This window comes from Rhea pennata, chromosome 2 (assembly GCF_028389875.1).
Source record: "Rhea pennata isolate bPtePen1 chromosome 2, bPtePen1.pri, whole genome shotgun sequence".
Taxonomy (NCBI): Eukaryota; Metazoa; Chordata; class Aves; order Rheiformes; family Rheidae; genus Rhea; species Rhea pennata.
The window spans coordinates 19,381,246-19,408,725 of NC_084664.1; the positions used below are offsets into that span (position 1 = coordinate 19,381,246).

The 27,480-nt window shown below is 37.2% G+C and overlaps 1 protein-coding gene across 2 annotated transcripts in view; it reads left to right on the forward strand.

Annotated features, from left to right (window-relative positions):
- Positions 1–27,095, forward strand: part of PRTFDC1 (phosphoribosyl transferase domain containing 1) — a 48,017-nt gene extending 20,922 nt beyond the window's left edge. Inside the window, exons 4-9 of one of the 2 annotated variants that reach the window (XM_062567700.1) lie at positions 6,268–6,333; positions 21,439–21,456; positions 22,841–22,923; positions 23,370–23,416; positions 25,079–25,155; positions 25,783–27,095. In XM_062567700.1, coding sequence (XP_062423684.1) covers positions 6,268–6,333; positions 21,439–21,456; positions 22,841–22,923; positions 23,370–23,416; positions 25,079–25,155; positions 25,783–25,830 — 339 coding nt within the window. In that variant the 3' untranslated portion in view covers positions 25,831–27,095. Of the gene's footprint in view, positions 1–6,267; positions 6,334–21,438; positions 21,457–22,840; positions 22,924–23,008; positions 23,350–23,369; positions 23,417–25,078; positions 25,156–25,782 lie in introns of those variants that run through there. The other variant, XM_062567701.1, reaches the window with a different exon arrangement.
- The last annotated feature ends 385 nt before the right edge of the window (positions 27,096–27,480 follow it).

Below are 27,480 nucleotides of genomic sequence, written 5' to 3' on the forward strand. Positions count from 1 at the left end.
CGTAGCTTATATTTTTTATATCAGTTTAATTTTACCTAGTAGTAAAATCGGTTAATAAAAATGTAGATTCCATACCGTCATTTCTCAGACCATCATATTCATATACTCAAGTACCTTTCAGAGGGCAGATTGCAAAGTAAGTTTCATAGTAGGGTGTCTCTATCCCAACTAGAATATCAAATTTTTCATTTTAATTATTATGTTCATGAATGAGATGGTAGAGCATGGTCATGAAGAAAAAGATATTGTAATTATTGAACAGTATATAATTTCAAAGCAGGAACTTTTACTATTGCAGGTATAGTAATCTAACCTCTACAAACACCTACAATTAATTTCTACAATGCTATTTTTTAAAAGCAGAAAGCTCGGTCTTACTATGAATCAGTTTGATGCAGCTAAGTCACAGTAGTTTTCTATTTAGAAGTTAGGTAAGAGGCATTGCTTCTGAGGTTTCATACTTGAAAGATACTAGCTCAACAGTAATTTCTTGTCATACCTGTTTCTTTTTTTCATCTGAGAACTATGTTTTTCTTAGCTGAAAAAGATAACTATAATATATGTTGATTTGCGTGCCAGAGTATACAGTTCTGCTTGGGTTTTCGGTCATATTCAGTTTCAGTTTTAGCAGTGTATTTTAGCCATTGCCTTTGGCACAGCTGTGTCTCTGAAACGAGATACCTATTTCATGCATCAGTTCTGTCTGTGTAACATTTTGAAGTCTCAGCTTTACTTTATTGTATGAACTGCAAAGAAATTTGTTCTAATCATCCTCATTCATTACCTTGGCTAATATCATCATCTCTTTGGCTTTAATGACATCCATCCATCTTGTTCCCCAGTGCCATTCAAAATGCAGCTGTTCAGATCACCTTCAGAGGCACTGTTTTTACCCTGTTGCTATCCTCCTTCCTCCAGTGTCAAACTCAAGTTATAATTTTAGTGAAGGTCATTAAGACTCCATTCTTGATGAGCATGAACCCCACATACATATAAAATAGCAATTGTTTTCATTATTCAGTGAGTAGACCCTACAGGTAAATTTACTTTTCTGTATCTAGAAGTTCAGACTGCAGAACCCTATTAATCCTCCAGTGTAATGTTACATACAACTAAGATACAACTAACTGCAAAACTGTTGTGTCAGTACTATAAAACTGCTTCTGAATGTGTGAAGACAGGCTGCAAATATTTATTTTTGACATAAGTGGGAAAAGTGTTTGGTTGTATCTTTTGAAATCTTTCCTCAAATATCTTTTAACTAGATTAAAATTAAACCTTGCGTAAATGTGCAAGCAAAATATGCTATGGTGGGACTGAGAGGAATTATGTGAAAGGTCTGTGTGAGATAGAGTCTAATGAATGGTTCAGGATGTTACTAATGGAAAATTATTACCTCCTACATGTCTGTGGTAGATGTGAAAATAATTTCTTTCTGAGTGCTCAGTGAAGTTTATAGTAAAAAAACCTCAGTCTCTCAGATTGAGATCCATCTAACCTAATTTCAGATGTCTGACAGATAGATGTATAAGTTATTTTCTGTAGATTTCTTGTATAGTAAAATAGATGATTTATTTGACCTATCATACAAACCTATCTTTAGTTGAAATAAATCACCTTTTCAAGTGTCTCATTTTCTCCATTGATGATGAAGGAATGAGTAGCATAGATTTAAATATCTGACTTAGATGCTTAAATTTAGGGCAGAGAAATCCTGTTTCTAATGATGTTTCAAGTGTTCAAGATCATGAATCACTGTATTAGAGTAGAAGTAGCGTAGATCACATGCAGTTAATGACAGTCTTAATGATAAAATAAAAAGTGAGGCCTAAGTGAGTGTAAAGTCTGAACTCCAGTCTGCTTTAGTGAACGTGTCAGACCAATCCTATTGGTGAAGTAGTGTCTGACTGTTGCTTTTCGTACTGTGCCAGTTGAGGGAATAAATTAGAAACCTCACAGACAATAATTCGTGTTGTACTCAGTTTACCTAGGTAAGAAAAGGCAGCGTCAAGTCACTTTTTCGCTTAGGGGCAGGGGAGGAAAGGGGAAGCCTTGCAGATACTCTACATTATATTCAAGTGCTTGAGACTCCCAGGGTAATTAAAACTAATAGTCTGTCCGTCCCTTCTTTGGGGTCAAAGCCTTGCTGGAGTACCCAGTTGTAGGAGATGAGGTGAGGGTGCAAAGTGGCAGAGCTGCCCTCATAGGAATCCTCAGGTTGGCAGATCTGTGCCAACACAGTGACACAAAGCAGGTGGCACAGGCCTGCTGATCAGGTGCTTCTGTCCTAGGAGTCTCTCTGATGAATTTGGGGAGTAAAAAGGTATTCATTTTTTTTTTTAAGAGATTATGTATGAACTGTGCAGACTACATTAAGTAGACGTGTGATAATATCACAGTATCCATATTGTATAATTTAGTTATGGATTTAAACTATTTTGTTAGAACTGCCTTTTTTGCCATCATTAAAGAATGTTTGTTTCCCTGAGCTCAGTATTAATATGCTCCAGATTCTGTTCCTTTAGAAGAGTAACAGATGTTCACAGTTTGGTGCAATTTTCAGATGAGCAATGCAGTTTATAATAAATTTTCCTAAGACCACCCAACTCATTTCACTTGTAACTTGAACTATGTCCAAATGTTGATCTCAGGAGATGTAAAAGAGATGTAATATTTCTGTGCCCCACCCAGTTCAAAAGACATGACTTAATATAGCTGGAATTTAATTATCTATACTTTCAATCAGCATAGAAAGTCAAACAAAACGTTATTGTTCATGCTTTGAGAAGTGAAGGTGGAAGCAGCACCATTCTAGCTTTCATTCATTAAGATTTCCTAGGATTTCAAGATGTATATTGACAAGGTCTGCATGAAATGAAACTCTAAAACAAAGATGAACAAATGATGCACAACATTTGAACAACAGATGAACGTGCAACACATGATACAATAGCAAAACCAAAAGTGAGACTTATCCTAGAAAAGCAAAAATTTATTAAGTTCGAAAAAATCGGAAATGTAGGCATTTAATACGAGTTGGGATGAGATGCAGGGATGACATGAGATGCATCATGATTCTTTAGAAACAGTTGCAACGTATTTTGTGCTGCATAAATCAAAACGCAGTGTGGTTTTGATATTGTCTTTCTTTCGGACATTATATTTAGTTTTAAGCATTTAACTGCAAAAATAGTGTTGGTAAGGTAGAGGGCTGTTAGAAAGTATTGAGGAGTCCTGAGAAATTGAAAGTGTCTTTGCATCTATGTTAAGTCCCAGAGACTCAGTATGTTGGTTTTGTGCTGTCAATCTCTGGAGCGTATCCCAAAGAAAGAAAGAAACCCTGAGTAACTGAGATTGTGAAAATTAAACAAACAGCTCTGAATTAACAGTAAAGTTCTGAATGAATCAATTTTTTTCAATCTTTTTTTTTCTTTTTGACATCTATTGTATCTCATATTTAACATTTAGTGCAATGTTATTTTGAGATTATAAACTGAGAAATAAGAGAAAAAAGCATTGAGAGGTTCCTATGGCAACCATAGTGTGCGAACTCACTCTCTCTATATGAACATTGTGATTATTGTAATGTAACGTTGTGCTACTGAATCTTGCTCTTTGGCAGTTATGTATTTTTCAGTGTCAGTTGGTGAATGTAGAGATATTTCTAATAATGGCATTAAAATCAATGATCAGATTTTTGTTTTGAAATAGAATTTTTCTGCTGTGTGATGCAGGTCGTTTTTTTCTGTTATTTCTTGGATGCCCCATGGCTGGAGGGTTCAGAGTGGTATTGTTGTATATGGTTTTTAGGCACAGTAAAGGCTCAGTCTTGTCCTCTGGCAGCAATAGTTGTCCAGTCAGAACGCAGGGATTTACATAATTGTGCAGTTGTGGCACAGCCGCCAGCGTGTGAATACGCAGATTGATGGGCTGCTCTAATCCCCCGGCTCTCAATGGCCTTTGTGTTTGCTTAACCGCTCGCCGGCAATGAAGATGCTATTTTTGCGTCTTCCTTTCAGCTGCAGCCAGAAATACCAAATGCAAAGGAAACACTGCTGCTGCAAGTCTGCTGAAAGAGATTTTTTTAATTAAAAACAAAATCTCATTCATTAATCCCTGAACCTCACTGTTATCTTTTCTTTCTCTCTTTTTCAACTAGCAACCAAGGGCAGACTGCTCCTTCAGTAATTCCTGCGTGTTGGTTTTTTTTAGTTACTGAAATTCCATCTTATTTGGAAATGGAAAAATCTTTTGTCACCATCTTGGTTACACATGCCCCGATAGACACTAGAAACAATCTTTCTGCTTTCTACAGTCTCATACTAGTGTTGACCTGAATTTGTCCCTGACTTTTGAAGAATGATCTGGCTTACTCTACAGCAAAAGGCTTATGCTTTTAAGCCTAAACTTAAAATATTCTCTATCTCCACTTTTTGTTTAGTTTTAAAATAATCTTATGAGGAACGTGTTGCTTGCTTTGTTTTTTCTGTTTTCTTTACAAAAATGAAATAAATGCTGAAACTTATATTAGAAAACATATGGGATGCAACCTTCATTCCTGCTGTAGCCCTGTTTCCCAGGAAACGAATCAGAGCAGCATGAAGAGGATCTAAAGCTCCTAGATCCAGTGCAGAAATGTGAAGGCAGGTCTAAAATTGTCTTTTAAGGCAATGACTGCCAAAGACCTCTTCCAAAGCCATGGTGTAAGTGTTTTTTGGAAACAGAAGAGAGATCTTTTGGAGGGTGTAGCAGGCGACCTTGCAGAAATTTTCAGCTGAGCAACACTACAACCTTTACAGCTGCTCAGAAAGACTATGTTAATTTAGACAATCCTTTTCCTTGGGGACCATGAATAATTCCTGGCGCTGCCACATTGCTTGTGATCAAGTGACCGCAAAGATGCTTTGCAAGTGCCTGGCATTCGGCTGAGAGCGTTGCTGGTGCAGTTTCATTGGGAAGGGGAGGATTGCCAAGGCAGGCAGCCTGCACCTCATCGTGGGGCAGGCACACACGTGCCGCCACCGCTGCTGCTGCTGTTGAGGGAAGAAGAAACCCCTTAGTCTGCCATAATGCCCTGTTATTTATTCATGGAAATATGCTTGACTTCAGAGCACTGGATTTATTTATGAAGTAAAAGCAAAGTATTCAGAAGTTGCATATTTGGTGGGTTTTGGTAAAGCTAAAGCTTTCTGATATTATTAGTGTTGGGTATAGTGTCATGTTAAGATACTGCAGCTAATATTAAAATTGGATTAACCCAGTCTCCCTGTGGGCAGGGAGATTAGATTTGCACATGCACCAATTTTGCAAAAACTCCATTAACTACATTTATTAAATTTGCTCTTGATTTCTCCGCAATGTTCATACTTCCTGGCCATGACTTTTTTTTTTTTAATTTGCTACCTTCCTTAAGACTTCTAACAGTATGTCTTCTGTTAGCAATAGGGTTTCCTTATGTCTCCACTATTTGATCTTATCTTTGCTGCTGTTAATGAATTTGAACTAGACCCATTTGAGTATTTTTCATCAAAATGACTTTACACTAGAAATTTCTGTAAAACAAATTTATCAGAAGAGAATGTTTTACTAATTTTTTAAAAAATCAAAAGGTATTATGTTGTTGAGATCAGTTTGACTTCGTTGACTGTATTATGTTTTATTGAATTAGCCTCAAGAATTTCATCTTTGAGTTAGCTGAAAAAACAAAAAACAAAGCCCTTGAAATTGTATGTCCATACACTTGCACACTGATCCTTTTATTGAATGCAACTGATAATTTTAGCAAAACTATTTTCCAGAAAAAAAAATACTAATTGAATTTCTTCTAAAATAGCTGAGTGGTCACTGTGAGTGGCACAGGTAGGCACATTTTAGCTGTGTTTATAAAGACTGTACCAAAGAAGAATGTACTTAAAGGTGTTTTGTAAAGTGTTAGGTGCCTCTGTTTTTCCACTGCAAAAAGAACTAATATGTTACTCAACACTTGTTGCATTAAGAAATAGCAAGGAACATCATTTATTTAAAAAATAAGAAACAACTTTGTTTAGTTCGAAGAAGTCTGGAGCTTAATGGTAATTTAAATACAACCAGGAGATGTTAGATGGCACAATAACATGCCACAGTATGTTTTTGTCATATACTGGTAGCAATAAACATTAAAAAATATTGGTAACTGAGCCTGTGAGAGATCGAGGAAATGTTGATGTGTTTATACTTTTATTTTATGCAGTTACATCCAATTTCAAAATTTTGTCTTTCTTCTTTCAGAATGATCAATCAATGCAAGATATGCAGATAATAGGAGGAGATGATCTTTCAAAGCTGACGGGGAAGGTTTGTTAATTTTAAATTTAAGAAAGAAAATACATCCACTAAAAATGGTTGATAAAAACTTTAGTTTTGCACATTAACTGTCAGTTTCAAAATCAGGTACTAATACTTCCACATATGGGTTATATATTTCAAAATACATTTTTATTAATTTTTGGAACCAAAGAAATGTGTTCATCTCCATTAAATTGCTGTAATGCCATTGCTTTCACATTACAGGTGCCAAAAATGATCAAAATGTAGCCCTCCATCCTAGTGTAAGGATTTCCCAAGTAGTCATAGGCATACTATAAGTGATACTGTGTAGCAATATTTGTTCTGGATGCTTTCCCCTGAGCTTGTTTACATCTTGAAGTCTTGTTTTTTCTGTTTTTGGTGCTGCAGGCAAACAAAGTGCACTTTGAATATCCCTGTCCAACAGACGAGCAGTCTAATACAATTTAGCTTAACTGTATAAGGTTCAGTTGTGGAACCTGTCATACGGCTAATCAAATGGGATACTTTATTTCAGCACCAGGCTGTCTCTAAGGCTGAATATGTTTTGCTCTATGATTGAACATTGTGGTAATGAAAGAGAGGGAGAGGTCTGATGCAGTGGAAAAGCTATTTTTATCCAAGCATGTTGTTACAAAGCAGTACTTGAAGAGGAAGGAAGACTGATTTCTTTAGGCAAATAGTCTATGTGGAAAATGGTCAGAAATGGATATTCACTTGTGCATAAGGCAATAATACTTATTTTGTTATTTGTACTGTACACAGTTACTCTTGGATTAGCTGACACTAAACAGCATCAGTTTCTTCAAAGCATTCAAATGCAGCACCAGTAAGCTCTTTTTTGTTGTTGTTGTACTATTGCACACTTCAGAAAAGGAAGAGAAAAACTTAATTTAAAGTATTTCATTAGTATTAAATGGGCTTTGAAGCAACTAGAACTTAAACAAAAAAATACTATCCTACTCAGGCAATTTTAGTGATCCATATGTCCTCAATTTGCACTTCTAAATTCAACTGGGTGGGTTCTTTTTCCAGATGATCACTAAAGCGTTAATCATGTTCTTGTGCAATATTTATCATTTGCTCCTTTCTGATATTCAAGCACTGGAGTTACCTGTTTTTCTGCACTGATTTTGCGTATGTTCCTCTGCTTCATAGACAGAGCTGGTGGTGCACCTGTTAACATTACCTAACATTTCTCTTTCCCAGATAGTCTGAGTCCTTTCTCACATTCTAAGCCCAGCTCCCCTTCCTCATCTCTCAATCCCAAATGTTCTTGATGAATTTATCTCGCCAGGCATATTATAAGGTCCTAGTTTCAGTTACTTACATCTTTTCCAGATTTAATCTTTCTAGTGTAATTTGAATTCACTGGTGCAAAATATTATTGTTTATCTCACAACTTTTGGTTTTTTATGTGTGCATATGCATATAAGAGAGAAGAAAACTTTCAGCCAAAATAGTTCTGATCTTTCAAAAAATAAAGCACATTGTCTTCTTATACTGAAAATCCTGGTGACCTTTTGCTTGTAGGTCCTGCCCTCCTATTCCCAGGTGTGGAACAAGGACATCAAATTTGTTTTGAGACTAGAAAATATTTGGGTAGAGAAACAAGAGTACAGTTTAGGATTGTTCGGTTGTGGGGGCTAGGACCTACAGTAAGCATGAAGAGGCTGGTTTGGGGATGAAAACAGTTACTGATGAGGAGTCATCCAGGGACAGAAGCTGAATTTGGAGAGGCTGAAGCAGAGGAGGAAGGGAGGGATGAGACTGACATGGCTCGTGGGGTGAACAGAGGTTGCATGTATGTGGTTGTTCCTGTGACACAGCTGATCTATCACTAATTAAATAGTACCTTCACCGTAATAAGTGAAAATAGGGTTTCCTTCTGATTCATTTTACTAATTGAAAAACTGAGATGCAAAACTTGAGCTCAGATGTTCGTACTTGCACATCTAAAGATGGATATATGAAGGAGTGGCCTTATGTCCACAGATGCCAACTCCTCCATCTGTTGTTGGCTTAAGCAATTAGTACAAGTATTCAGCACATCTTAGCAATCAACCATTTGCAGACTGATTCAGAGCCTCCTACAGTCAGTGTAAATCATTCCTTGAAGTTTTTTAATTTAATGCTTTAGTTTAGCTGCCTGCTTTTGAAACTGCTTGCTTTAGTAACCATTTTAAAGTCACAGAATCACAGAATCACAGAATGGTCGAGGTTGGAAGAGACCTTTGGAGATCATCTAGTCCAACCCCCCCCTGCTCAGCAGGGTCACCTGGAGCATGTTAGACAGGATCATGTCCAGGCAGACTTTGAATATCTCCAGAGAAGGAGACTCCACAACCTTTCTGGGCAACCTGTCCCAGTGCTCCGTCACTCTCACAGTGAAGAAATTCCCCCTCACGTTCAGGCGGAGCTTCCTGTGCTTCAATTTCTGCCCATTGCCTCTTGTCCTGTCACACGGGACAACTGAAAAGAGTTTGTCCCTGTCCCCCTGACACCCTCCCTTCAGATACTTCTACACATTGATAAGATCCGCCCTCAGTCTTCTCTTCCCCAGGCTGAAGAGGCCCAGCTCTTGCAGCCGTTCCTCGTGGGGCAGATGCTCCAGCCCTCTGATCATCTTTGTAGCCCTACGCTGGACTCTCTCCAGTAGCTCCATGTCTGTCTTGTCCTGGGGAGCCCAGAACTGGACACAGTACTCGAGATGAGGCCTCCCCAGGACTGAGTAGAGGGGCAGGATCACCTCCCTCCACCTGCTGGCAACACTCTTCCCAATGCAGCCCAGGAGACCATTGGCCTTCCTGGCCACAAGGGCACGTTGCTGGCTCATGGTCAACTACTTGTCCGCCAAAACTCCCAGGTCCTTCTGCACGTAACTGCTTTCCAGCAGGTCAGCCCCTAGTGCACTAAGTGCATTAGTGGAAGATTTGCTGGTAGAATTCAACTTCTCTGCTTTTAAGCAAAATGGATACTTCTGCCTGCTTGAAATACCTATTAATGAAGGCTTGTAATTGTGTCAAAATTTAATATGCCAAGTTAAAACCTATTAACGTAATGATCATGGAAGATATTTTCAAAAGTGCCTGCATGTACTCGGAATGTAAGTTCCATTAACTTTCTGTCAAGTTCCGAAGCATAAATGGCTAAAACACTTTTGAAAATTGCAGGCAAAAGATACGGAGATTTTGATCTTAACTGATATATATTAGGTAATAATACCTGGAACCTCAGCTATACTATGATCTTAGTGAACACTAAATAGAAAAAATAAGACTTCATGTATTTCTTAACAATTACCTCTCTCCTTGTGGTACATTATATTGAAAAATAGGTTGCTGAGTAGCTTCATGAACATGCTGTTCTCTGGCAATGTTTCTTTCTGAGAAAGCTTTAAGAAAGCAAAACATTTAAAAAGCAAATTTAAAATAAACTGTTAATGATAATAGCTCTTCAGAAGGAAAAATATCTCTTTTGTATCTCTAGAACATACTTTTGTTTATAAAAATATTAAAAACTTAGGAAAAAATATATAACAACCTAGAGCATGAAAAAGATAAATATTCTGAGAGAAAGGAATTAGTATGCATACCCAAATTGTTACCTGGCAAAAATTATTCACAAATTCAAAATTCTCCGTGTATCGTGGAGAAGGTCATAGAGTTGAGACTCAAGATTTCCTTTGCATGAATCATTAATAAACGTACTTGGAGAATGAGTCCTGATGTAGCCTAAGACTCTAATGCTTTATAAGTATATTTTTCTATGCAGATGAAACAGAATAAAATTTGAAAATAGGGAGATAATTAATAACTATCCAGAAAACAAGAGGCAATGCAAGATGTTTATGGCACCCATGCAGATAAGGTGAAACAACAAATAATATAACCTTGCTTGGTGTAAATACTGTAAGAATACACAGTACTGCACAATGCTGTAATAACTCATAACACATTTTAAAGTATTTGTAGCATCTAAACAAAAATATTTTAAAACCTCCTGAAATTTCAGTAGATCTAACTGAACCAGTGTTGTGAATTATCACTGCTGTTTACCTGTTGTACTTTTATGTATGTATATTTTGTCTTAATGCATTGGAGATAATGTGAAGTTTTTATTTTTGTTGAAGGGGAAGGAACAATTATTGTAATCGGATATCCAGACGCATGAGAAATACAGAATTCAGACAACATTAATTCCAAGTGCTGTGCGGCTGGCTACATTGTCCAAAGTCTCTACTGGCAGGAGTTATTCCTGTATTGTTCCATATGGAGTACGTCCTGTAACCTTTTAAAAAAAACTCCTATACCATTTACTTGTTTCCTCACAAGTGAGACAAGTTAGACAAAATGACATACTTATAATTTGTATAGTTTTGTATTTACATACTTATTATATGTGTGTAATATATATTTAATTTAAAAATTACATACATACAATTATTCAATTACAACTTTCTCTATATAACATAGAGTATGGACAAAATTAATTGTTCTTCTTTATTAGGTTAATATGAACTTTTAATGAAAACAAGGTAGCAACCTAGTTAGTAAGGTGTAATTATGAATCTAATGCACTTTTATTAATATTCCAGCTGTAAGGATCATGCCAATTTTGTCCAAAACTTAGATCAATGTATAACTTCCTTCATGTAGAGTCATTCTTCATATTAAATCCATTTTGTTGACAGCCAGTGGTTTAGGTGTTATTGGAGAAGCATATACAGTAATAAATACTGATCAAGAGGAAGAGAAAGTGCATGTCTTGAATTCCTGTTCTTCATTGTACTAGTTTGAACATACTACCATTATTCTGGTTTTCTCCTAAAATGCCCAGTCAACTCATATCTAAAAGAGAGTTCAATCAGAGGAAGATACTCACCATTAAGTAGTCCTTACTTCCTTCTGGCAGAATATGGTGTTATAAAATCTCTAGACTTCTTTTATGTATCTGTAGCCTAAATTATTTTATCAGTTGTCTGTCATTTTCTTTCTTTTCCCTTTTGTCATATGGGAACACATTCCAGGGATGTACTTCAATCTCACTTTCTTTTCAATATTTGTGTCTCTTATTTCTTTTATTTTATTCAACCATTTTCTGTGCTTGTCATAAGTTATAACAAGAGTACCGAGAACTGTTTCTTTGTAATCCTCCTAAATATGTTAGCATTTGAATATTTAATAAATGATCCATGGGGCAGCTGTGCAACATGGAGTTTTATTCTCTTGCTTCTGCAATAGTCATGTCTCCCATTCGTCTTTGCATCTCAGTATACTCCTATCATATGTTCAGCCTTGCCTTTTTCATCTTTTCAGTGGTTGATAGGTTTTGTGCATCTCAAAGTATTCTGTCTTCTGTACCTCCACTTAACTGTCATCTTTAGTCATATTTATCTTTCTGCTTTTTTCTTAATTAGGTTTTATACTGCCTACTCCTGACAATTACCAACTTTAACTGTTTTTTCCACAGCAAAAGACGTTCTATTTTTTGTTCTTCCCTGAAGCTAATAACCTATCTTTGCAATTCCTTCTTAGCTAATCTGTTCTACTGTTACTTTTGATTGTTTACTCTTTTTGTTCTGGAGGAAGGAAAGTACAAAGAAAACTTTCCAGACTTCCCACCTTCTTTTTGATATGAGGTATGTTCACCCACTGTCTACCTTCTTTTATGTCATATGAATTCATAATTGTGTTGATTGCATTTATGTCAAAAATCCTCTTCCCACTCCAAATTATCAGACAATTACACTATGTCATCTAAGTAAGAGAATGGAGATGGTGATCCATTCATGCATTACCTTTAGACTGATTATGGTAATCTGCCCTACTTGTGCGCAACAGAAACGTTCTGTAAAAATGGCTGCAAGCAGAACATGTAGGTTCAGCATTTAACACAATGCTCTAGGAACAAAAAGTTAACAACAGCATATCATCGTTCCCTCCATTAGGTCACCCACTGCTGAGTTTTCAAGATACTGAGCTAGTCTGAACTGATTGTGATAGCTAGCATCTATGTACGTAGACTCTTAAAACACTAACCCATTTGCACTCATCAGCAGCCGACACTGACCAAATTCAGTGTCTCAAACAATAATATCTTTCAGAGAAGGTAGGTGGTCTTTCAGAAATGATATTAGCTGTGGATCAGCCCAGCAGAAACTATTAAAATCAGCCGTTTGGGACCTTTTCTAGAATCCAGTCGAAAGCTCCTACTTACATTTCTAATCTCTCAAAAGTCTTCCGTATTATTTTCTATCCTGATGAGATGTGAGTATCTGTAGATTTTGTTCATGTGCATACTGTTAAATGATATCTGTTCTAACAGCAATCCTTGCAGTCTCTCTTAGACCACTTCACTAAAACTTGATGTATTACTGTTTAACCTTTGTTTGTTGATGATTCTTCAGCTGGATATCATGGCTTCTTCAAAGCTAATTTATATTAAGTTGTCATAAAATGTCTTGTTTAACCAGCAGGACCTGAGGTTCCCCAAACACAATGCTAAGAAAGCTAGGGCTGTAGGTGCGATGAGCAAGTTAACAATTGGTTAACAATTCAGCTGGAGCAATCACCTTATCAAATTATGTACTCTGTTAAGATACAAACTACACATGAAAAGAAGATACTTTTAGAAATAATCTTACTTGAAAATGCAGATTTTTGAATGGAAATTGAACGTAAGAGAATCAAAATCTGAGATAGTGTGCCCTCCTCCAGAAAAAGAAATACATATAGGTAGGAAGGGGCTATATATTTATTTTATCTTTCGTATTTTTTATTGCCTTCACCTGCTTTTTTTTTTCCCAATATCTATGTATTCATTCATACTTTATAAGCTGGTATTACTAACAGTATGTTATATGTGTCCCCAAATAGTTTAAGAATAATTTCCTCGAAGAAGCAGAGAGGAAGGAATTCAGGACAGCAATGGGGCCTTGTGGCAAAAGTATTTCTATCAGTCTCAATTTGCACGTATTTTCTCCACTCATAAGACCACAATTACTATCGTACCACATAGGATGAAGTGTTTGTCTAGGCTTGCATAATCTCTTCAACAGCAGCCAATTAGAATTTTATTAGGGAAAGGAAATGTGAGACAGAACAAGTATAAAGACTTCCTAAATACAAAGTTGTATCTGGACTGTCATTTTGAATAGATCCAATGCTAGAATTGTTATCTACATCTATCTCATCTCTTTGTAAATCCAGCTATGCCTTTAGTCCCACAAGATCTTACACCAATGAGTTGCACATTTAAATATCTGTGAAAAAGTTCTTTTGCTTTTTCTTTTTTTAAGATTACTACTTGCTCACCTTCTATGAGCTTTTCAAGACATAGGTAAATCTGCCTTTTTGAATTGCTTCTCAAAAATCTCTGCAAATCTTCCTCCATTAGAGTTCATTTTTCTATTTATTCTACAGTACAGTTCTTTGGCCTGAGATAAACAAAGCTTTGTTTAGAGATTCCTATATTTTAAGATCAGAAGCCACTCTTAAAATCTTCTTATCTGAACTTTGGGGTAACTTGGAGCAAGGGATCCTACCTGATAATTTCTTCACTGTGCCTACGATTTCTCTTTTGAGCCATAGACTATTTTCAAGTCTTGCTTTAAAAATTTCAAACTTGCAGATCCTTCTATTGATCTGAATGGAATCAGCAAACTTCAGGCTAAGTATATGCTGGGAGTAATTCTTAATTTTAACCTGCTGCTAATCAGTTAGGCAATTTGGGAGAAAAAGATGATTGTCCTATGCAATCACCTTCCCCGCTACCAAAGAGGGAGATAAAAATGTTAAGAATTTCTCTGAGATAGAAAAAGAGAGCAAATTATCAGCTATGGAAAACTGATAAATGAGTTGAAGGCAGGCTCTGAGGAGAGATTGTAATGTGCCATAAAACCAGTGTCTTACTGAATCCATGATTTTTAGCACACACAATGGTTCTGAATTTTTGTTCACAGGATCAGCTGTTGAAGGTATTTTGTGGTCTCTTTGAGGATGTGGGCTGAGAGGTCAAAATTCTTTTCTGAAAAAAATTTCCTACTGGGAACTGGGCTGTTAATTAAATAAAAGATACTATTTCCTGCTACAAACCTTACTTCACTGTAGAGTGTTTCTTTCCAGGGCTCAAATCATTCTTCTTTCTCAGTTTTAAATTCTCCCTGCTTTTCTTAGCATTTTTTTTTAAATGTGTGTACGTAGTATCCTATTGATTTTATACTAAGGCATTTAAGGAGAAAATAGCTTCTTTGTGTACCTACCTGATTTTCTTGCTTTACATGCAAGGGCTGTGTTTGTCCTGTTAGCTGTAGTGTTGTGTTAAGTATGGTTGCTTATTTGATTATTTGAGTAGAGTTGCTCCCCCTTTCTAAATGTACAGCTAAGCACTTCATGTTGTTAAAGTATTTATTATATGCTATGTGAATGCAGACAGCCTTTGCCTCAAATACTGAAATGCTTATTTCAAAGCATAGTAATTTTTCCTTTGAAATTAGCCTTTTAAATGAAATATGAAGTCCAAGTCCAGGAAAAAAAAATGTTATTCTTTTCCAGGAAGGTGAAAAATAGTTTCCATAGCACTTATTACTGTCAGGCAGGAGGCACACATGATCTCATTACTATACTTGGTCTTGTTAGCTGACATTGTTCCATTTATTATTGACCTGTGGGAAGGTAAACAATAGAAATGTATTGACTCACTGCTTGAGTATTTTTCAGCTTATCACAAGATTTTTCTTGCATGTATTGTAATAACAACCCACATACTTCAGTGTGTAGGTTCATGTGGCTTTGAAAGGCAGTAGAGTACAGATGACTATTTCTCAAATTTTGCAGGTTTCAGTCCATTACTAAAGGTTTTTAAATCCACAGAGACATACATATTTATTACAGAAGTAAAAAGTGCATCCATGAAAGGAATTATGATATTCTCTAATTTATTTGTGTGTGTGTCTTTCATCACGTGACAAATGAATTCACATGGTATGCAAGAATTAGAAATGATTTTTTCTTTGTCTTACATAGTACTAATATTGTCAAAAGCCTCCTGCTTTTTCCAGATGTCCCATGGCACGGTGTTATAAAGCATTTCTAATACTTCTAAAATAATACACGAGGGCAAATTTTATTTTTGTATAGATCTGTTTTACAATGTGAATATCATATATGCAGTGTCCATATGCAGAGAGTCAAATTGTGTGAACCCTGATCACTCAAAATGGGAGAATTTTAAGCTTCACAGCAGCCCACTCCCTCCTGCATTTGAAAGTTATAGTACAGAGTGCACCAGCCTCCTTCGTGTCAGCTATCTGGAAGGAACAGATGAAAACACAGGGTAAATCACAATCGTCCATACCCATCAGCTCCCAACCATTTCTATGATAAATCAGCAATGAAATCTTTGGCTCCTTTTTGCAACCACTCAGTATAAAAATGTGTTTCAATCTGCTTAAGGGTTTTTTATTTGCACTAGAAGAAATCTTTTCCAGGACATACTTCAAAAAGTTGACTGTTCACTCTGTGTCTCACTGTAAGATATACCAGAATCATGATTTGATTTCTGGACCTATTTCATAGCTGGTATTGGTGAAGGTGGCTTTACTTAGAAATTATACTGTCTTCAGTCTAGTCAGCTAAAGAGACTCGTATCAGTAAAGATTACTGTTTCCTATTCTCCAAGGTTCAAAAATAGAAAATACTGAGCACATGCTAGAAGGTGGGATTACTATTCTTCTCATCTGATTTGCTACAGCTGTATCTGAAAGAACAAACCAGTCTTGATCTATATGGTAGAGGACCCCCAAACACATATGCTGGGAAGAAGACTTCTTCAGTGTCCTTGGCATGTCTCTTGACCAGCTATCAGGCATTGCGGTGTTACCAAAAGCTGATCAGTTTCACCAGTCTCCTGCCTGTCAACTTAGGTGAAGCCAAATAAGGTCCAGCCCATCTCTGTGACCTTTGCCAAGGTGTGCTAGATGCAGCCAGCTGTACCTTTAGGATGATAGTGACAATACTAATAACATACCAACCTGTTATATTCACTACATTCTTTTTTATCTTCTAGGCATCTGCTCAGTGATAAGCTACCCCATTTCAGCCAGCTGTAGTTAAGCATCACCAATACCTTATCTTGGATACTCTGTGTTGAAACTTTCCCCCCCCCCCCCATTTATTTTTCTGCTACTGTGTCTACTCCTTTTTCTCAAACCTCTCTATCAGTAGTCTACTTCAACAGGCTGTCTTCTGATAGTGGGAGCAATACAGTCAGTTTCCAAGAACATCAAGTAGTTCTAGAGGAGATAGTTCTGGTACCAGAGGATGGCAAAATGGCAAACCATTCAGAATGGCAAACCATTTTGAGTGCCTTCATTCACAAGCAAAAGCTAACGTTAGTCACAGTAACCCTGGCTAATGGGTCACTCTCAAGTATCAGGCTGCCTGCTTATTTATATATATGAAATGTTTTCTTACTTAAATAGTTTACAGTGGCTTTTCTAGTACAAAGTCCTTATTCCCAGGCTTTCTGTAAAGCACAAGGAATCTTACTTATGTTTTGGAAATAATGAGAATGTACATAATACAAAAGAGAATATCTGTGTTTCCTGAGCTAGACTGATTAAAGGGACTATCAAACGACCAAATCTCCCATGTGACAATTCCCATTTACAACTCTTTGACTCCCTGAATCTGAGAAGGAAGTGACAAGACCACAGAATGCCAACAGAATGTCAGTCATCAAACGTCAGGCTGCACCAAGGTCCGTCCTTCTCAAGTTAATTAATCAATACTAGATCTTATCCTTCCGTTGAAGCCTTGTGCATGTGACTGCCACTCTTATGATCAGACAGATCCTTCAGTGATGTCTGGCACCACATTCAATTTTTTCCTTCAAGTCATTTGTAATAAGGAAATGCAGACTAGATTGAATTTCTGTTAGATGGATGTATAACTAGTTGGAAAGCTGTTTTCAAGAAAATTAATTACGCTTCACTGTCAGACTGGAGGGATCCATTAAAGGATATTCTTCAGGGACTATGTAATATTTCATTGATGATTTAAAAGATGGAATTAGCATTTCACACTAATGTTACCACCTGGAACAATACTACAAGGTGGGATTACGATTTTAAGAATTATTTTAAGAATTTGGCTCAAAGCACATAATGCTTTGAATAAATTTGGCATGTAATGACAATAAAGATGAATACAAACTTCTGTGTTTATATAGAAGTAATCCTTTGCATAAACATGAAGTGAGGAAAGACTGATTAAGCAACAGTTCTGGACTGGAGATGACAGGTGGATCACAAGTTCGACAGAATACCTTTATAAAAGAGGGAAGCATTGTATTAGAATATAGAAAAAGGAGGATTATTTGTAAGGCATACAAAGTAGTTCTTTTATTCTTCTCAGCACTGGAAAAAGCTTCTCTGTAGTCTGGGGCATCAAAATTGTAGAAGGATTCTGGCCAATTGGACAGATTCCATAGCAGAACAAGAAAAAGATCAGAAATCTAGGAATGTAACTTGTGAGGAATCATTGAATGAATAAGGGTTGTTTAATCTGAAAACGAGAAAGCTGAGGAAATATATCTGTCTTCAAATATGGAAGAACCTAAAAAGAGAAGAAAATAAGTTTTTTCTATATCCTCTGCAAAACAAGTTCAGGTCAAATATCAACAGAAACTTTCTAACTGTATTTTTGCTCTTAGATAATGAGTCACTGAAACACATTGCCTGAGGAAGTTGACGTCCTCATCAGGTTCAAAAACAGGTAAATCAGATATCTGCCAGGAATAGCTTAAGTCAATTCTTTGGGCCAGGAGAATAGTCTTAATGACTGTTCAAAGTCTCTCTTCAGTCCCATTTTTATTAATGTGTAATTTTTTTTTCTCACTAGTTAATTAGTAAGGTCTATCTCTCTCAGTTAGTTGTAACCCTAATTGCATGGTCAGGGAGGCTGCTGTCGCCATATTCCATCTAATTTTGTGTTTTGTGCTTGAGAGTAAATGAGAAAATCTGTATTTCTGTTCATGATAGGATAACTGAAGCAGTTTTGGCAGCAAAATCCATCTTTGTCAACGAAATGTCCCAGTATTATACTTTTCTCTCAACCTGTCATGAGGGCATTGACAGGCCTTATTGTCCCTGCCCAGCTCCCCTGCGTCCCCCCGAGCCTCCCCTATCACTACCCAGGCTCAGATCCCCATTTCAGCGCAGCCCAGGGCTGTTAGTCCTGCCCTGCGATGCCATAGTAATGCTGAGCTCCTGCCCTGCCCTGGCCCTGTCCTGGCCCTTGACCAGCCATGGAGCCCACCAGTCTGGACCCTGACCTGTGGGCTGACTCCTGTCTCATCACTGTGGACTTGCCTGGTGATCACTGGGCTATGTCTGACCCTGGTTATGGTTGCTGGAACTGATCCTGACTCTGGCCTGTGGATTGACCTCCACTTGACCTTAGACCTGCCTCACCACAAACTTGCTTGATGATCTGGACTCTTGGCTGAACCTAGCTACCATCTCTGGGTCTGCTCTGCTCACCTCACTTGAGTACTATGAGGCTGGGCCCTGGCTGGAGAGGTCCTTAGCCTGCCAGTCATGTTATTACACTCAGCTGCCAGCTCCCCTAGGGGAGCAAACAGCCCTTGCTACACCCTGACACAATCTGCTAATGTAGGATTCTGTGGCTCTCTGCCGTGTCAGTTATGGTGTGTCCCATCTCAAGCTATAGTTGCTGGATAGATCTTTTCACTAGAAGACATCTGCTTTTCCTCTGTGAGGAAACTTCTTGTCAAGATTGTGAAGAACACCAAGAGTTGCACTAAGCTGGCAGAACGGGTAAGGATGTTAGGGTTGCGTTGTTGGGTTATCCTTTCCTTCTGGATGACAGTCCCAGTCATTCTGGGTTATTTGCTGTAACTTAAGGTGTTCTTCTCCTTAGTTCTAGTGAGTTTTTTCCACAGCAACCTGTAGCTCTCTGCACATCTGTGGATTGTTCTGTATGTTTTATAGATATATACACACACACATACATATAAAACATTTTAAATATAAGTATATGATGTCTGTGTATATGTAAATAAATATATATATATATACACACATACATATAAATACCTTCATATATAGATATATATAAAAATCACCAGCTGTGCAAGTTCCTCAGGAGGATCGTTAAACCGTTACTCCTGCACATAATCTTCAGGTGTCCACTGATTGGATCTAGTGATCCACTCAGATCCAGATGTCCTGGCCTCATCTTTGAAAGTGTTTTTCCTGGTTATGATTCCATCCAGGAAGTGAGATGGTATCCAGACCCTTTTGGCTGGCTCCTCTGACTTGTTTCTTTTAAGACAGTGTGTGCCTGTAAGCATGTTGTAGGCTTCTCCTGAGCATGGTTTTGGTCTTTCATTTTACCTGGAGAATTAACAAATTTCCATTCTTTTTTGAAGGAGGAAGTTTCTAGATGCAGGACATCTTTAGATTTTGGTTGTTGAAAGGCCTTGACTCTTTGCCTATACAGGATTAGGTCTCCCGGATCCCAAAGTTGTTTGTGTCAGCAGTTGAGAAGTTGAAAGTCAGGCATGGCAAGCTGGATAACCGCTAGTGAAACCTGTTATGAAAGCACCAAAAAGAAACCACCCTCCAAGATTAGTGCACGTTCTATCAGAGATCACTCTAAATTAGTGGCTTTCTGGAGGGATATCTCCATTGCTGACGTCTGCTGAACTACTACGGGAGTTCCTTCCACACCTTTACCAAGTGTTTTGCCATTTCAGAGCATTGACGAATAATACAGTATGTGGTAACATGTTTCTTTAGTGGTTGCCATGTTTCTCCACCAACCACTGTGATTGTTAGGAGGAACTTCAGTATGAATATACTTATGGATAACTTATGAATGTACTCATGGATAACCCATGTTAGTTATTTCTACTTTGAAGATTTAAAAAAATAGATAACAGTTAATGAAACTCTCAAAGGTATGTTGTTTATGTGCACTGTCACTTTACACCCTCCTTCTCCGTATTATTTGAGTCTTTCCCAGAATTCTCAACTTTGGGATTGTGTGATTGCAGAGAAAGTTAGATGAGCTCTGCATTATGTATGCAGCAAAGCCAATAAGCTTGATAAAAAGGAAGTGCAGTGTAAGCTAGTCCAGTGAGTACTGCATGGATGTGAAACTATCAGTCACAAGGTTTTCAGGACGCACTCACAATGTGAACATGCATGTATATATATATATTTAGAGAGAGAGAGAGAGAGAGAGAGAGAGAGGGATATGTGTGAGATAACTTTCCTTTTGCTGTTGTTGATTCCATCTCAGAAAGGAGGTCTTCATGCATGACTGTAGTAGAGAGCACTATCCTTTTGCATGTGCATATGATAGTGTCCACTAATAAACAGATTCTTATTGCTTCTGGTAAGAATATTACTTCTTATTATTGGTTTTAATAGAAGAGCAGAAATCATCTAAGATACTGTGCTGCCTGGAACAGTGATGAACCATTTCAGCAAAACATCAGCTTGTGTGACTGTGCAGGCATAAGGCTTGACATCACTGCTCTAACCTTGACCACTCCCTTTCTTTTCAAGTAATACTAATGATTTCAGCAGCATTATTTGAAGAGAAGAGGATGCTTTGCAGTCTGAGGATGGGTGCTACAAGTTGGCCCATAATTCTTTATTCTGTGAGGGTTCTAGGGGAAAAAAGGGAACATATTTCAGAGTAAAAATATTATTGTTAAAGTCTCATATTAGCATAGGGAATAGTATTTGAATAAACTGAATAGACTGTTGAGTACGCTGTTGAGACACTTGCAGTCACATTGGAATAAAGTGCAATTTATCCCATTTGGATTTCTTCTGTCTGATTGTATCATCTGTAGCTATATCCATTCTTGCACAAGGCCAAGTCAGAGCTCCTGACTGCAGGTGTTACATTTCTGTCTGGTTCTTATTCAGAGCACATAAATCAAACAGAAGCTCCTTGTATCCTAGCCAATTGTACATATGAGCATAGATATATTTATCTTCATTTTACTTGTTGTTTCTTTTAGTTTGTGAATATTGTGTAACCATATTTCCTTTTGTTTGTTTGTTTGTTTCAGAATGTTCTAATTGTGGAGGTAAGGAGGCCACTTCTATCATATTGTACTTTGATAATAAAGTCACATAGTAAAGTCATGATTGTGTATTTAGTTTCTAAAACAGACTGGATTGCAGCTGTGTTTCCTGGACTGGGAGGCAGTGAAGTAGATAAAGAGTTGATTTACTTAATGACCTCTCAGTCTTCTTGCATTTGCACGATGAGTCAAACTGCATTGGTGAGGCTCTAATTTGTACTCTAACCTTCATTACTGCATCACCTGATTTGTTCTTTTTATGGCTTCATGAGCAGCCATTCTGCAAGTTGTCCTGTTCCTTGGAGGGCAGTGAATCAACTGCAGCAATGCCCTAAACTTCTCAGTTGCATGACTTTGAAATAGTAGCATAGTCCTGCACATCCTTTACAACTTCAGTATTGTTTACACGCTGGACCAGACTGTCAGTCTTTCAAGTTTCCTGACTGCTGCTTGTCAGCACTGCATCCTGCAGTATCCCCTGCTGCAGTAACATCACGGATAAGCTGCTGATGTAAATCAACAGTATTCAGTTGTAGAGAAGCAAAAAAGAATGTGTCACCTCTCTGGCGCTGCAAAATTTCTCTTAATTAGTGTAGGTGATTCTCTTCAAAAGTGGTAGAAAAGAAACTGAGATGTTTAAAGGGCATGTCAGGATGTGCCTGGCATTTCAGGCCCAATCTACCTGTGAGAGAAAGCAACAGCAAGAGGGACAGTGTAATGAGGGAAATCTATAGATATTGGAATGTCTTTCCATAGCAGAGGGAAATAAATCAACAGCCACAGAAATCAGCCACTGTAATAATTGCTAGGAGCTCCTTATTTGTTAACACTAATTGCTGTGACAGGAATAAAAAATGTCTGCAGCAAAGTCTGTTAAAGCTATTTGATAGCTGAGGAATAGAGGTAAGATTTTGCTAATGGAAATTACATGTCTGTAAAGTTCATGAACAACAGCTGCTCTCCATGTGATGCTCAGTTGGGTAGGCATATATTTTTTATCTCATTTAGATCAGGTTGAGTGCAGCAGATCTAGAGAAAATTCCTTTTTGCTGGAATAATAAAACAACAAATAGGTCAGATTTGCTTTGAGATGCGCAGCTGTAGTCTTGAACATAATGTGAAAAGTCTGATACCTGCATACTAGAAACATAACTATTTTCAAGAGGAAGTAGACAGTGCTTTAGCTGTTTATTTTCTGAGTAGAAAGTGATTGCTTCAAAAAACATGAGCACAGTCCTAACCTTTTTCAGATGTGGCTCACAATACACTGAGAGAAATAATATCATTTCCACAGAATAAGAATGTGGAAGTGCTTAGTTGTCATCCAGATTTCCTCTTTTTGGCTTTGCTTTGTTTTTTACTTACTGTATTTTTCATGTTTTGTAAGGATATTGTTGGAACTGGAAGGACTATGAAGGTTCTGCTTGATAATATTGAAAAATACAAGCCAAAAATGATTAAAGTGGCAAGGTGAGTAAAACAACCACAAAACTTAGTAATTAACTAGCAGACTGAAACAAAAGGCTAGTCTAGCAGAAAATATTTTCCCATGCAGATTTACCTTCCAAGATCCTGCTTTAATCCTGCGCTGCAGTATCACAGAGGGAGCTCAGCAGAGAAAGCTGCCAAAGTCCCTGAGACCTGAGACAAGGCAGAGGAGAGGAGAAGAGTGGAAATGACTTTGTGTTGTCCTGCAGTGGCAGTGACACCTCCAGCCATGCCAAGAGTGGCACGGATGGCATTTGAGGGGGAATGCACTCATCTCTTCCCTGTCATCAGCACGTTGTTGGAAGGAGAAGCAGAAAGAGAAAAGTGATTCATATGGCTCAGAAGTTTTTTGACAAAGGGAATAGTTTTTTATGCATGTTATTCAGATAAATAACCAAATTGACTTTTTTTGCCATTTTTAATTACAGTTTGCTGGTGAAAAGAACATCTCGGCCTGATGGGTACAGACCAGATTGTAAGTGGTGTTGTGAAAATCTTCTTTATATCACAGTTACCATTCTATCACTTGCCTTTCATACCATTTTAGTAACACCTAGAAACATTATAAAATTTCAATTGTCAGTGGGATTATAGGATGCAATGGAATGATTTCAATAATGGTGTTTTGGAAATCCCGGCCATGATCATTATAGTCTGATGTTTTCTGCAGAATGCCAACTTTATAAGAAAGTTATGAGAAAGTTAAATTTTATCCATGACAGGTGAGTTTTTTGTCTTCTGTCTCTGAAAAACTGTAAGGAAAAGAAAGTCTTTCTCTTCCCTTCCTCATTAGCTCTCTTTGAATGAGCTGCAGGATTCCATCTAAACATAACCAGTACTGGTTATCTGAGCTGGCGAGGGGGATAGAAGGAGAGAGACAGATGAATACTAGGAGGAAACATGAAAGGATCTGGGATTTAAGAGAGAGAGAAACTTCTGTGAAGCAGAAGTAATTTAGTGCTGGGCCAGTTTTAGCCCAGTAATCTAAACTGTGACCCAATCATCTCCATGTGCAACTTTTTTTATATATTTTTTTTAATATTTGGAATTTAATCCAGTAAGTTAAAGTACCTATTTTATTAGGTTTACTAATGTTAAACATATTTAAAAATGCAATAAAATTACTGCATGAATGAAAGCTTAATATTTTTATGTAATAATTCATAAAATGAAACAGGTATTATCCACTTTCTCATCTATTTCAACTGGGACAAATTTTACAGAACATCGGAGGCCAGTCTTGTAAATCACTAAGAATGCTGTGTCAGTTCCTCATTTTCCTGAATTTGCAATTCCAAAATATCTCTTACCCACAGATTTTTAATACACAAATAAAATCCTCCCTTGAATATCTACAGATTTTTTTATGCTGACCTAGTTTTGTGTTTGTAAGGTTGTATTTTTTTCTGGTTTTTTCTGGTGAACAATTTGGAAAGGGTCTAATTCTTTTTTATAGTGCTGATGCTGCACCAGGCTTCACACTGAAAAAGAGATGTGCTTATGCTTAGCTTGAAGTGTGTGATTGCATGACTGAACTACGTATGTGCATGAGTCTTCATATGATTAGGGCTTTAGTTTGCTCAGCATCTGAGACATTTTGGTAGTATAATATGCATAACAGTTTTGCAACTCTCAGAAGAGAATATATAAGCCTTTGTGTAGTTCTGCAAGTTATTACTTAATTAAAATTATATTTTGTTTCATCAGTAGTGTGATACTGGCTGGCTGTCATCACATACACACCAGCAAAGCTGAAGGCCAACCTAGGCAGAACTTTTTTGCCCTGATTTTGGCTTCCTTCTGCAGTATCAGAGAGGCCTCTCTACAGCTAGTTCCAGCTGGAATCACAGAGGCAAGATTCAGGGCTCAGATGTGCTGTGCCCCACACAGTTGTACACCACCTCCTCCTAACTCTCAACTGACTGTTCACATGCCTGTCCCCAACAGTCTATGAGCAGGATTCATGCATAGAGCCACTGCTAACCTCAGCTGGCTGTTTAAGAGGCAAAAGAAACATAACCTAAATTGACTATGTATATCTATAGCTTTCTGGTCAGAGAACCAACACATGAATTGAAGAATTGTATAATAGCTGCCTACTTTGTATTGATGATGTTTGTTATTTTTTTCAATACAGATTATGGATTTGAAATTCCAGATTTATTTGTGGTAGGTTATGCCTTAGACTACAATGAGCACTTCAGAGATCTAAATGTAAGTGTTTTTACAAAATCATTGTTTTACTTTTGGGGGGGGGGTCTTAAAGAGCCTGTGATTTCCCTCCCCACTGGGGTCTTCCTTTCAGTGAGTACAGACCTCCCAGAAAAGCCTCTAATAACCCAAGGAGTCATTGCCCAGCATTGTGCATGATTCCTCCCAACAGCTTCCAATCTCTCCCCGCTAAGAGCAGAAATTGTCACCTCTGCCACGCTTCCATCATCTGTGAGCCTGGGACTTTGCAGCTCCACCATTCCTGGGTGGAACTGTGGGCAGGGGGGGCAGCAGGAGAAAGTGCACCATAGCTACAGCTCAGACAGCTTAGGCCTTTTACTGCTCTGTCATCTATCCCTTTTCGCAGTGAGACAATGATGGAGAAAAGGTTCAAGCCTCACCAATGCTTCCTGTGGTACTCCTGAGGGTGGAGTTCAAAGCTGGGAATTACAAATGGAAAAACTCTCTATAGCTAGACAGTGAAATCAAAATTCAATTCCAGGCCTCTGGAGAGAAAAGGGATAATTACAAGATCACTGGGTTGGTCAAACAAATGTATTTCAGAACAATTCATTAATAATTAATAACATAATCAATTATGCTGCTGCAATCAGTGTTATATTTTTTCAGCACATATGTGTTATCAATGATCATGGCAAAGCAAAATACAGAGTCTAACGCCATAACATCCTCACATGAAGATTTGTAAATTCAGTGAACAAGAATTTTGACTACACTCCTTCAAGCATCACTCAGAAGAGCAGTTCAACTGATCACTGTTTCTTTCAACACAGTATAGTAAGGGGAATAAGGACTCTAGAATGCTGCCTAGTGTCTATGCAGAAGTGAGAGTTCCTATGTAAAATCTGGAGGGCTTTTAAAGTCATTACTTCTTTAAAGTACAAAAATTGCCCTATAATATGCCTTGCAACTAATACTTTGTCTGCCTCAAGTTTCATTGTGAATAGATCTTTCCTTCATTCAGTCCATCATTCTAAATCAGCCATTACTACAATTAATGTACTTTGCTGTGTTGCATAAGATTGCTCAGAAGTGCCATTCTGTGTCTTAAGTTTGGTTTTATTTTACAGAATTTTGTTAACTTCTGTGTCACTTTATTCTTGGTCAAATCTGCTGTTGCTATACTCAAAACATTATTTTGATTTAATTCTTCAATTAGAAAGTTTCTACTGAAGTGGTATGTTATATGGTAGTACATCTCTGGTAGGCCATTCTCACCTGTTACAAGCAGAAATTTTAACTCTCAAAGTACATTGATTGAGACTGCTGATACAAAATGAACCTTTACAAGATATTCTCGATCTGAACTTTGAAGAGTTGTGTTTTTGGTCTGTCATGTAGGCATAGATCTACTCAACTGTGCTTAATATACTGAATTTTAATCAGGAGAAAACAATAGCAGACAAGCGCCTTTTATTTCTATAGGAAACAAACAAGTTGAAAAATTAACATAATGTTCTCCTGTGCATATTTCCTTAATTAAACCCTGTTAAGCACAGAAGTTTAATGTTAGTCAGACAGTTATTCAATTATAATTTGATTTTCATCAGATGTCTGAGATGAGACTTTTTGCAACCGTTTATCTTCTTTAGGAAAACAGATCTATCAATGTTGGAGAATACTAGTATTAAAACAAAGTAAAAAGTGCATAGCAAAACATAGAAAACAAGTTAACATATGAATGTTGTAGACTCTAGAGATTCCTTCCTTTCCTTATCCATTGTGTTTCAAGAAATTTGTTAACTTACTGGTTGTATTAATTTTGAAAATTTTAATTCTGTACTGTATGCGACTGTTCTCAACAACTTTCTGAGGGAAGCAAATGCAAAGTAAGTAGCTAGAACATTAATAGCTTTGTTCTGAACTGTAAGAGGCATATTGTTATTAGGCTTCAGTTTTCTTTAAACTAATAAAGAAACAATAAGAACACTTGTTACATTGCACAGTTGTTTATAATTATTTTCCTGCTTCATCATATTTTGCACATCCTGTAAAAGCTCTTTAAAAATATGCATCTAACTGGTAATATTTTGCACATCCTGTAAAAGCTCTTTAAAAATATGCATCTAACTGGTAATCTAAACATACCTTATGTATGTATCCTGTGGCTCTATTTTTATTTGGATAAATTCCATCATGTTAATGGCATGAAATAGAATTACTGTGATTGCTAGAGAAATATTTTAATCCTTTCTTGTTTATTCTTTTAACCCCTATTTTTAAAGATCTCTGCTGAAAATGTTTTCAGTCTTAGAATATCCTTCTTCTGTTTTGGAGAAGAAAACATACCCATAGGGCTACAAAGAT